At 38.5% G+C, this 13,004-nt stretch overlaps 1 protein-coding gene across 1 annotated transcript; it reads left to right on the forward strand.

Moving 5' to 3' along the window:
* The first annotated feature begins 6,487 nt into the window (after positions 1–6,487).
* Positions 6,488–12,953, forward strand: med4 (mediator complex subunit 4). The gene is made up of 7 exons (XM_053328081.1): positions 6,488–6,563; positions 6,794–6,860; positions 8,776–8,946; positions 10,109–10,166; positions 10,259–10,345; positions 10,441–10,572; positions 11,546–12,953. Exons 1-7 carry the CDS (start codon positions 6,490–6,492, stop codon positions 11,716–11,718), a joined length of 762 nt encoding a protein of 253 aa, XP_053184056.1. The 5' UTR covers positions 6,488–6,489; the 3' UTR covers positions 11,719–12,953.
* The last annotated feature ends 51 nt before the right edge of the window (positions 12,954–13,004 follow it).

Consider the following 13,004-nt stretch of genomic DNA (forward strand, 5'->3'; position numbering starts at 1 on the left):
TGTGATAGCAGCGCCGTCAAGCTACGCACAGGCACACGTTTGTACTTCCGGTTTGAGTCCAACATAAAAGCACAGCTGCTGAAACTGCATTTCCTAGCTCTGAGGAAGAAGAGATACAACACGTATAAAATGTTACAAGTATTATATTTTTAAATGAAAGTGCAGTTAGTATCATCCCTCAGTGTTCTAGTATTAGATCTCTGTTTTGTACTTACTACTTTATATAAGCTACTGTTGTAGTTTAGTCAATATTAACACATCATCTGCAGATGAGGCCACCTCAGAGTACGATACGAAAAAGTACAATATTTAACACTAAAATGTGGTGAAGAAGTACTCCGGTACCTCAAAACTGTAATAAAGTACAGTGATGAGTGAATAGTTTCATTCCATGACTGTCTCTGAATGATGTTAGTGACCGTCAGAGATTATATTCTCACTACTACTACTGATTTGTTTCTTTAAACCTTATAACTACATGAACACTTGAGAGTAGGCTATTTCACTAGGAAATAATAGAGAATTAGCACTCAGTTCATAAAGTGTTACATGTCTGCCTTTATTTGTTGTTTTTTTCTCCTTTGTGCCAAATGACATGCACTTAAACCTTGTCTTTCATTCTTCTTCAAGGTTCTTGCTTGTGTCCCTCACATGAGGCTGGATTACCAACCACACTAAATTAGCCCAAGACCATCAAGAGCCCCAGATTGACTTTGTGGCAGACAGAGATACTTTTTTCCCCACTTTTTTCTTCAAGTCCTTATTGTGCTGGTTAATTATCAAGTACCACTGACTCCAAAAAGAGGCTAAAAGAGAACTGGTATAAATAGGCTACTAAAAAGACAACATGGTCACATGAAATCATTTATGGAATGATTTGGTCAATTATTAGGCAGGAAGTTGTGTGTTCATTGCCTTTTAAGTACACGCTCTTGTTCATTGGCTGAAATCAGGAGTTTTCTCTCTGTGGCACACTTGTTAAAATTGAGACAATTTTTGCCTTTTTATTTTGAAGTCAAATTTGCTGATGTTCCGGATATGACCTGCCTGTCTGTTTCTAGCTTGAGGAATCTACAACATAACTTCCGCACCAAACTACCAACTAAACCAACCAAGCCTTAGAGTATACTCTAAAACGAAGGGAATATACTTTGGAACTAATCTGAAAGCAGTAAGACTTCAGGCTGGTTATCAGCTGGAAGGTGAATTCCCTCAGCCCAAGTCTCAATGCTACAGTATACAAAGTAAAGTAAAGTAAAAGTAAAAGTAAAACCCTACATTCAAAATCCTGTTTATGGAACCTTGCGTATTTATATTCTCTAATCTTTTCTTTTCTGTGAAATACTTGATGAATATTTAAATGTATTTAAATGAAACCATCTAAGAGGTGAAATATCTCTTTGCTGAAAGTGTTAACAACTCAAAAACTCAAAGACATCTCAAACATGACAAGTTATAACAAACCAAAAATAATGGAAACACAGGTTTAATCTATGATAATACAGTTTATAACAAGCTTTTGTAATCGCAGGTTATTATTTAAAATATTAACTTAAATGGAACAAGTGCAGCTGTCAGATAAATGTATTGCAGTACAAAGTAAAGTGAATATCTGTCTCTAAAATGTAGTGGAGTGAAAGTCTAAAGTGGAATAAAATAGAAATAATCAGGTGAAGTACAAGAAGCTTAATGTATTCGAGAAAGTACAGTAGTTGAGTTATTATAACAGAAATATATTTGTATAAAATTCGGTCATGTCCCCTATCCAAATTAGACAGACATCTCACACAACGTCCTCATATACATGACGGACATAGAAAACTCTGTTAGCTCTCTATTAGCGGCTTTTGAGGATCTTAAACAGCAGTCAGGGTTTAAGATCACTTGGACAAAGTCTGCTCTGTGGTGCTAAATGAAGCTGCCAAGAACGCCAAAATATCTAGCCCGGTCCCCATAGTAACCCATATCACATACTTGGGCATACAGATACACCCTTTGCTCCAGAAAATAGTTCAGAGCAATTACAATTTTTTTTTTAAGGAAGTTGAACGTGATCTTGCAAATTGGACCAGGCTACCTGCCTCACTGCTAGTGGGGTTGCTTAAGACTCAGTCATTTCAAATTGATGTTAATTGATGACATTTTCAGACTAAAAAAGCATCATTTCGCTTGTGTCCATTTAATAAATTGGGCTAAAAGTGTATTTATTTTTAATCTGGTCACCAAATGCTTGACATACCAGTTTCTCCTTTTAATTCTGAATCCATACATACCTCATATGTTAAAATTAGATAATCCAATCAAAAGTTATAGCAGTTTACATATTTTGCGGCGCCCCCTAGAGGTCTTTTTTTTTAAAAACCCACTATGCGGATATCTGTCATTAAAATGAATGTTTTGCCTCGCGTTAACTTCTTGAGTATGATGATTCTGCTCTCTCCCTCTCCAGACTATTGGTTACTGTTATGTGGATATATTTGGAATAACGGCCATCCAAAATTTACATTTTCTGTGCTACAGAGACCCAAAGATCAGAGCGGGCTCACGCTCCCAAATTTCAAAGTGTATCATCAATCCTCCGGCTACGTCGTGTCACGGCTTGGCTCGACGGCCGCTCTAGTTTACCCTATAGGAGATTGGAGGACATTTTTTTTTTTGGCATAAAAGATGAATACTATATGTTGCACTGTGGCTCTATTATTGCCAACACAATCAGGCATTTCAGGGTTGTTGAGAAAGACTTGAAGGGGAACTTGAAGTAGCACAATGATGCCCCCTTGTGGCCCAACATGAATGTAGCCTACTGCTTGGAAACAAGCCACTGGACTATAAACCATGGTCTTTGAAAGGTATTAATGTTGTTGGGGACTTGTATGATGGCAAAGGCATGCTTAGTTATCAGGATTTGAAGGACCGCTTTTTTTTAAATTTGCAAATAAGATCAGCACTTAAAGCTCATGGTGTTCCACTGGGGGAGAGGCTTCCCATACACCCTCTGATAGACTGGACTCTTACCTACAAAGTCTACTCCAAACTATCCGGACAATGAGAGACTCTATTTTGCATGGCAGAGAGACTTTAATGTGAAGGATGAGGACATTTCCTGGGACAATGTGTGGAAAAACATCTTTGTCATCTCCAAGAATCAGAATCGCCCACTTATTCATTTTAAAGTGTGTCACAGACTTTATTATACACCTGTCACTAGGTTTCGCATGAAACTGACACCAAGTCCAAACTGTACTAAGTACCAACTTAACACAATAGGAGGTTACAGACACATGATGTGGGAATGTCCCTCTGTTCAGGCCTTGTGGGGCTGGGTATCCAAAGTTCTATCTGAACTGCTAGATCCCGCCGTAGCATGTGATCCAATCTTACTTCTCCTTAATGATGATTCTCAACTGCATATAAGTGAGAAACAGCACAAACTGTTTCTGAGCAGCCTCACAGCTGCCAAAAAGCTTCTAGTGCAAAAATGGCTACCACCTCATGATCTTAGCTCTAGGAAATGATTAAATGGGGTTGAGGTTATGTTTATAAAAATTGTATGGATGCAACTGTATATTTCTCCTGCAGTGGTTCAATAAAAAAGTTGTTTACAAAAAGAAATATATTTGTATAAAATCACGTCTTTCAGTGCTTTCTCTTCTGAACTTGGCTACATTCATATACTCAGAACTACATCTGTTGCTTTAGATGAAACAAACTGATTTCTGTGAAATTTGGGAAAGTTTGAGTCAGACCACATTTCGCAACCTGTTGAGACCAAAACTGTCTCTCAGAAAGCACTGGTGACAAACTGAAGAGAAACTGAATGCAGACACATGGTTTCACTTTCTAGACTGCTCTTTTTCTCTTTTTTTAAGCTATCAGGATTGTCTCTTTTATTTCATTGTACAGCAGTTGACTCCTACTGAACCTGTTCTGCTTCAGATTAAAAACTGACATTTTCGTGAAAACAAAATACTTTAAAGACCAAACATCTTGCCTTACTTTATAAAATGAATGATTCAAGAGTTGGAATCATTTTCTTTTCCGTTGAATCTCTAATCTCCTCAAACATTCTTTCTTTTCTTTTTTCAAATTGTGTTCATTTTTAGATTGACTGGGTGGAAATGTGAGCCTATCAGTTTCTCCCCACTGTGGTACAGACTGATATATTTCAACATTTACATTTATGGATGGATTGTCATAGCTTCATGTTCCCCAAAGGATGACTTTGATGATCGCCTGATTTTTTAAACTGCTGCCAACATGAGGTTGCCATTTGTGATTAATGAAATATCTCCTCAACTATTAGCAAATTATTACTGTGAGTAAAAGTAAAAGTAAAAGGGATTTAACTAACACCAGAAGATGTCAGTAGTGCAACATTAAGAATGGCAGCTGCTGTAAAATGTAAATGGGCTGTACTTATATAGCTCCTTTCCAGTCTTCTGACCAGTCAAAGTGCTTTTACACATCACATTCACCCATTCACTCACTGTTGGCACAGCCACCAGGAGCAGTTCAGGGTAAGTTTCATGAACACATGAAAGACACATGGACATGCAGACTGGAGGAGCTGGGAATCAAACCTCCGATCTTCAAATTGGGTTGTATGTAGCCCTTGAGCTAAAAGGAGTCTGACACTAGAGCATTGTGTCATCTCCAGAAGCATGAACTGATACAACAGTTACACCTGTATTTGTTATTTGTCAGTTTCCATCTGCTGAGAACTGGAAGCTTCACTTCTGATATGGTAAATGGACTGTACTTACGCAGCGCTTTTCTAGTTGTTACATCCCATTCACACACATTGATACACTGATGACAGGAGGAAACTAACCATTCATTCTTATTCACACCGCAATTTGGGGTTAAGTATCTTGCCCAAGGACACATCAACATATGGACGGGGATCGAATTGCCAATCTTCCAATTGGAGGACGACTGCTCTACCCTGAACCACACAGAGGTGTTTCTTCACCTCATGAGAACTGCTTTCTGAACAAGCTCTCATGAGAGTTACTGTCAAAGCTGCTTCTTCCAGTAAACATCCTTATCTGCTACTGTGGCAATCCTGCTCTGACGCACTATTTTTTAACCTTGGCCTTGCTAAACACTTGAGCAACTTCTCTGCTCACACTGCCACAGACTCACATCTCTTACATAAACATTCACTGAGCCTTAATATGTAACCAGACTAAAGTTCTCTCAGTTACAGGTTCTATGGTAAGATTCAGAATAATTAAACATAGTGGAAATGAAGTGTGATTACATGTGCAGGGATTGTATTCAAAATAGTACTTTCCTTCACATATGGTTACCCTTTTACCTCATACCAAAACAACACATAACAAAACAATAGCCCCAAAATACAAAAGCATTTCATTCAATATTATGTTTATACTCCAATTTCATATTTCTTTACTGTTATTTTTGAGTTTTTTCAGTTACACATCTATTCCTTATAATTGTCCTATCCCCTGTTTTTTAATTTTTTTTAACATACATTCCCCCAAGTCCATACTGATTCTCTGATTTTAAACATATGCTAATATTTATGAGCTACAGTCAACCAGAACAGGAGGCACACATGTTAAACATATGTGCGGAGGACAGGATTAACTGACAGGATTTATTTCAATAGTTAATAATGATTAATAACATTTTTTAGTTTAAGTTTAAAATTGTGTTATTTTGCATTTCACACCAGTTTTTAAGTCCACATCAACAATGTAAAGTAAATCTTACCAGTGTATCTTGATTGGGAATCAAATGAATGCAAAGAAAGCAACTTTATGAAATTGACACACATAAATACATAAAGATGCAGAAGTAAAGGACACTATGCAGAAACATGAAGCTGCAGAGTGATGGGACATTGAAGGAAAGTCACAACAATATGGCAGCAGCAGTAAGACTCCTGTCTTATACTCATACTGTTTACACAGGTCCATTGTAACAGCAATCTGTAACAGTGGATTAGAGTGAGCAAAACCATTAATGCCTCTTTTTTTTGGGGGGGGGGCATACAAATCACACCTGCCTCAGTTTACAGTCCGCTCAACTCTACACCACATAACTCACATAGCTACACATACATACAATAATACCACCTTTCCTTAGAATTCTCTGACTTCTCCCTGGGTATTCCAATAGTACAGATAGCACTTACAAATCCGAAACAGGTGCTAGTTAGAAAATAAATATAAAAGAAAATAATGAATAACCAAAAACAATACATGTAAATAAAATAAATTAAAAAACAAACAAAAAATCTCTGATATCACGTTACACTGTCTTAATGAACACCAGTAAAAAGCGCTGACAGTCCAACTATGAAATACACAGGAGAAGTAGAAAGCCGACCTCTTGAATACATCCATGAGCTGACCGTGCAGTAGAGGGCGCTAATGCCACACATCTCAAACCTACAGAAGAAGAAGGGTTTTTTAGTATAACCTCACTTCCTGTGATGCGCAGAATCGTCGGAAGCAAACCATGGCGGCTGTGGCAGAGAAATCAACGAAAGAGCGGTTGCTGTCTGTGTTGGATGATTTAGAGGTTTTATCCCGGTAAAGTTCAACTTGGTGTAAAATATTGATGTAGAAATGATTTATATGTGTGTTAGTGAATTGTGTGCCTTTGCTGCTGCTGCTGGCTTAGCTGCGAGCAGCTCGTCCGGCGGGCAGACTGGGAACTACTTTGTTTGTGCCGAGTGGGACCAGGTTGACCTGACTGACTGTGTGCGTGTGTGCGCGCGTGTTTTTATGTGTGTGTGCGCGCGTGTGCGTGTGGGTTTCAGGGAGCTGATAGAGATGCTAGCTCTGTCCAGGAGTCAGAAACTACCCCAGCCAGGAGAGGACAGCCAGGTAGGAACACACTCACTACACATACACTACATATAAATATATGCGTTAAAGCCACCGTACATGCACTGGTGGAGCTATAAGGAAAGTAGGTTCAAATGTATGCTACTTTACACTCCTCTACATTTATTATAGAGCTGTAGTTACAGTATTAGTTACGATATTTATTAAGTTTTTATTAAACAGTCATTGTGTTCACAGATAATGTTACACTGTCATAGATAAAACTACCCAACAGTATATAAGCTACTTTGACGACAGCAAAATACTGCGTACATATGAATGCATCAGTAACTCAGTAATTACAGAGTAATGTAATAGTGTGATACTCGCAGGGCTACCTTTCAGCAGTGGGTTATTTTTTTCTTTTGATATTCAGAGTAATATTGCTGTTATTACTAATGGGCTTTTTCAGTAAGGCTGCACAATGAATCAAATTTTAATCACAATCAAATGAACGAAATCAAGCAACATTGGTCCTCTGTCCATGAGCGCTCTGTATCAAAGCATTGTTTCCGCTACAAAGCAAATCAAGCGCTCCTTAGACCACTGTCTGACCACATGACTGCATGAGCCAATCAGAGCTGTTCTCTGCACCACACAGTCAGGCAGGCTGAAAAAGTGACATGGGAAAAATCCATCAGATAGCAGTCAGTCCAAATAAAATCTCTGTCTGACATAGCAGAGGACGATGAGCTTGTCCCTCGAAGTGCGTCATTATCCGTTGTTTGGAAATATGTCGGATTTAAGGCAATGATGTCAAGCAAGAACAGATCATATGCAAAGAGTGCTGTAGAGTTTCATCAGTACCACAAAGCAACACAACTAACTTATTCAACCACCTGAAAACACATCACACACTGCAATATGATGAATGCATGAAGGCCACAGTTGCTAATGTGATTGGTCCAACATCAACTCATTGGTCCATAGAAGTGAGTCTGTACAGCGCATCACTGTATCCATCCAGCTCACACACACATCCAAATCACTAATGCAATCGCATTTCATTTGGCCAAAGGCACATGTCCAATAAACACTGAATACTGAAGGCTTCAGAAAAATGTTAAAAACACTGGACAAAAGATATGTTATCCCTCACACAATTATTTATTCTGCATATTTCTTTTTTGAATCATTTTCATTTGGTTGTGTTCTTTGACAGCATTTAGTTTTTTATTGGTTGTATATTTTGGGTTCATTTTCAATTTATATTTTTCTTTGAAGATCTGCACCAAAGTTTGATGAATAGGAGGACCAATTAATGTTGTAAGATTTGCACATTAAGGAGCATAAGGACCTATATGGATGTGAAAGCAGTTATATTTATATGACAGTAAATATATTTTTTGTCATTTAAAATCAATGAATAATTGTGATTATTAATAGTGATTTCAATATTGATCAAAATAATCATGGTCATTGCTGTGGCCATGCTCGTACAGTCCTATTGTTCAGTAACATTTTCCATGCAGGACTTGTCATTCTACAGCATGGTATTCTGTTTGTCCCTCTACTCTCTAAATGATGTTTCTCTTCTTGGGTCTTCAGTTGGATGTCTGAGCTTCACTGTGCACAATGATCTACGTGTTTGTTTTCATACCTCAACTCTATTAATATAAATATTTGTATAACTTCAGTGCTGTAAATTACAAGTAACTGGGTTTTATCACAGCAGAGCTTTATGAATATATATGCAGTTGTTATATCATGTGACATAATAAAAAGCTATAGGACCAGGGAGTAAAAAAAAAGAAAGTAAAACCGAATTTAAGTTTTTCAAGATTTTATCAATTTTCCCTAAAATGAAACAATGTGCAAATTAATACTATCTTCACATTTGTAGTCCAAAGCATCGGGTGTAAACATACATCTACCACACATTCCTGTATGTGTGGTGTTTTTTTTTTTGTCTCAGATCCTCGAGCTGCTGGTGCAGAGGGACAGGGAGTTCCAGGAGCTGATGGAGGTTGCCCAGCAGCAGGGGAAGGTGCACCAGGAGATGCAGCTTCTGGAGAAGGAGGTGGAGAAGAGAGACAGTGACATCCAGCAGCTCCAGAAGCAACTGAAGGAGGCGGAACACATCCTGGTGGGTTAGGCTTCTTCCTCCATGCTGCCATAAGAAGTTGGAGCTATTTAAAAAAAAATGTCATTACCTTGTATGGCTGGACGATATGACCAGAATCTCATATTCAGGTATAGCACAGTTTACTTCATTGAATGAACAGTTCAGTCTGTTTGTGCTGTTGAACATGACCGCTGTGAAACAATCCGAAAATAAGTAAATAAGTTAGATTGATCTGATTCACCAACTTTCCTCTCCATCCACTCCCTAGCTTGCTCGACCACAGCTGCTAACACAACAGTGTCAGCTCGCTGGGAGCAGGGGAGCACAATGAAGCAGAGATTCTCACACTGAGCTGAAATTACACAGTGTGCACATACATTTGTTAAATAACATAAATAAAGACAGTCTGTAATGCTTTGCTGTCATTTATAGTCACTGTCTCGCTGCTTCCCTCTTCTTCACCACTTTCTCAGTGGTGGTGGAGCTGAGTCCTCTGTGTGTGCAGCAGAGAGACAGACAACAGTGCACAGTTGAGACGAAAACTTGTTATGAAGAAGAGTAATGTAACAATGTAATTCACACAAAAGCTAGAAATTATCTAAATGATGAAAAAATAAATTAAGTTAAAAAATACTGCTGTAAAGAGTGTGATTTGCATCACGCTGATATAAACAATAGAGTCAAATATGAAAAGATAGATGTCACATCACACATCCCTACTGTACTATAATGTTGGATGTCTATTACAGACTTACTGGCTAATCACATTATTGAATGGACATTCTTGGTTTTGTAGTTTTGGAGACGAATCACAGAGACAGGATTCAAGCATTTTAATAGTTATTCCAGCCATGTAAAGAGAACCAAATACCACACTCAGTACCATTATATCAATATTTAATAAATAAAGGGCATCTACATAACAGGTATAAAGAGTCAATACATAAGCAAATAAAGTCAAAGATAGCTGCAGTGAGAAGCATGACAGCATACTCTTGAGGGATATATAAATATTTAAAGTCATGATAAAAGTAGCAGCAAGATGGTAGCAATAGCAGCATATTGATTGCAGTGTTTCATTAGTGATGCTCTGTGTTCATGATGACTTCACAAACATAGACCTCCGTATGTTCCACGCTGATGAGTTCTATTTTTGATCTCAACCGGCTTCTTTCCTTTTTAGGCCACTGCTGTTTACCAGGCCAAAGAGAAGCTCAAATCCATTGACAAGGCCAGGAAAGGTGAGCTAACACATCTGTGTAACACTCTGATCACTCTACTTCTGTGTCTGTCAGCTTGTTTACCATTGACAGCTGTTTATTGTTTTCTATAGGAAGCATCTCATCAGAGGAAATCATTAAATACGCTCACAGAATCAGTGCCAGTAACGCAGTGTGTGCTCCTCTCAACTGGTTACCAGGTAGGAACCACACACACACACACACACACACACACACACACACACTCTGCCACAGTTGCATTTTTACTGACTGTTGACACAAATGTGTATCTCAGGTGATCCTCGCAGACCCTACCCCACTGACCTGGAAATGCGCAGCGGTATGCTGGGTCACATGGCCAACCTGCCCACCAATGGTGTGAACGGACATCTGCCAGGTGATGCTCTGGCTGCTGGGAGGTTGCCAGGTAAGTGTAGCTGAAGGTTTAGCTTAGTGTAGTGATACAGACCTCTAGTTGTTTCCTCTGCTTCACTAACAGTTCACTAACTGATATAAAATAACTCATGTAGGTGTGTGTGCAACCTAAAGCAACTATTGTAGTTCTCACTTTAAGTGGTGAAGTGATTTTCCTTAAATTCCTCAACTGCATCAGTGTTACCTTTTATTGTAAATGTCTGTTTTGTTACCACGGTTACTCAGTATGATGCTACCCTCTTGTTACTTATTTTCAATGGCAATAGAACTGCTAGGCTAGCTCTTAGGAAGCTAACAAGCCAAATAAGCAATCTATCAGCTCATCTAATCCAGCTACTTCTTCATGTTTCTGTGGTTGGAGCAGACATTAAACCACAGATTTGTGTGTGTGTGTGTGTGTGTGTGTGTGTGTGTGTGTGTGTGTGTGTGTGTGTGTGTGTGTGTGTGTGTGTGTGTGTGTGTGACATAGAAACTCCACAGTATACTTCAATTTCTTCTTCGACATTAAAGTTCATCATTATATCAAACAATGCTTGCAACTGCTGCCTTTTCTGAAGATGAGCTGCAAGATAACTGAAGTGTGTGTGTACACTGTAGACTGTCTGGTGCTGCACTGCCGTCACAGTTGAACTCCACTTTTTTCATTATGTCAGCATCACGTTATTAACTAATATTTAGAAAATCAGTTCTTAACATTTGTGAATAGTTTTTAAATTGTCTTCGTCCCCATGTATAGAAATGTCCACACGTCTACTTAAAGTGTCAGTGTGTATTTTTAGTATCATATTCCTCCTTTTTATTACTGTCCCTCTCCACTGCAGCTCAATCATACAGGCAAACATAAAGACGGAGTTTGGTACTGGACTCAGACTACTCTTTAGTCATGATATGTGTGAAGCCAGATGTGTCTTTGTGACAGGCCAGAGCTGACCAACAGCATATTCATCTGTCCTCTGTCCCCCCAGATGTCCTGACACCTCACTACCCCTGGCAGTCCTCTGACGTCTCAGTAGGGATGCTGCCTCCTCACCACGGCAACGATTTCGGCCTGGAGCCCCCAGGTCACAACAAAGAGAACGAGGATGATGTGGAGGCCATGTCGACAGATTCTTCAAGCAGCAGCAGTGACTCTGACTGAGTGTGTGTGTGTGTGTGTGTGTGTGTGTGTGTGTGACAGGCTCATTCCTACAGTGTAAACACGTAGTTTAAATGTTCCATATAAAGACTTTGGTCGATCATTAAGCATCATATATGACAGCTGAAGGTGCTCTGTGTAACTTCTACGCCTGAAGAATTATTAGTTGTTCATTTTAAGACATTTTTATCCTTCATAAGCAGTCTGCTTATTTCCACAGCAGTTTTCTGAGATGTGTTTGGAGTTTAATCTGCTGAGTGAACCGCTCCTCCAGAGTAAACAACACCAAAGCTTTCAAGCTTTGAAATAGAACTGAAAGATTAATCCATTTCCATTAATCCATTCATTTAATAGCTTGCTATTTTGATTATTGATTAATTGTTTTTACTTTTTTTTTAGGAAAAAATGTCCATCTTCTGACATATGAACATTGTGTTGTTCTTTTAGTCCTCTATGATAGTAAACTGAACATATTTGAGTTGTGGACTGACATAATATGAAAATAACCATTAGTTGCAACCCAGAGAGTCAGGGTTCTCACTTTCCAGGTAGTCACTAAATGTCTTTTTAAAGGAACTGTTCCACATTTGTTTCATTACTGAGAGGTAAATGAGAAGGTTGAAAGCACTCTGATGTCTATGTGTTAAATATGAAGCTACAGCCAGCACCTGGTTGGTAACACAAGTCTCCAACCACCAGAAATAATCAGGCACATAACCCTCTGAAAACATGTCTTATTCACAGTTGAGGTTTTGTACAAAGGAAATATAATTTTAGTGGTCTAGGCAAGGAAATGTGTTTCCCACAATATTGAACCATTCCTTTAACATCCTGTATTTGTTTAAAAATGGTAGTGTTAACAAACCACAACAACCCAGGATGATGTTTGTTCTTGGTTTGCAAGTTCCACCAGACTGTGTGCAAATAACGACAAAATACACAAAAGTAAGAACCTACAAAGATGAATAAGTCTTTTAAAGTAAATCTAATGATCCTAATATCATTGTAAGGAACACTGACTGGACTTAAGAGAAACCAACACAAGATGAAACTTGACTTGCTCTTTGGTGACAGTGTTTGAATCTGTATGTGTGACTTCATGTGTGATTTTTGTCAGTTGCTGCCTGTATGTTTCTAGTGTAGTGTGAGTGGTTGTGTATCAATATGGACAAATGCTGTTAATTTACCTCTGTGTAAATAACCTTGTACATACTGCCTTGTAAATAAATACATTTGGAATAGAACGTGTTTGTTTCCTTATCAGGTTATATGTCTTGCTTGTTTGAAAC

The sequence above is a fragment of the Scomber japonicus genome, chromosome 11 (genome assembly GCF_027409825.1).
Source record: "Scomber japonicus isolate fScoJap1 chromosome 11, fScoJap1.pri, whole genome shotgun sequence".
Lineage (NCBI taxonomy): Eukaryota > Metazoa > Chordata > Actinopteri > Scombriformes > Scombridae > Scomber > Scomber japonicus.

Coding starts and splice junctions, on each gene's coding strand:
- med4 (XM_053328081.1), top strand. CDS start 6,490: ATGGCGGCTGTGGCAGAGAAATCAACGAAAGAGCGGTTGCTGTCTGTG. Junction 6,564..6,793: donor GATTTAGAGGTTTTATCCCG/GTAAAGTTCAAC, acceptor TGTGGGTTTCAG/GGAGCTGATAGAGATGCTAG. Junction 10,167..10,258: donor CATTGACAAGGCCAGGAAAG/GTGAGCTAACAC, acceptor TGTTTTCTATAG/GAAGCATCTCATCAGAGGAA.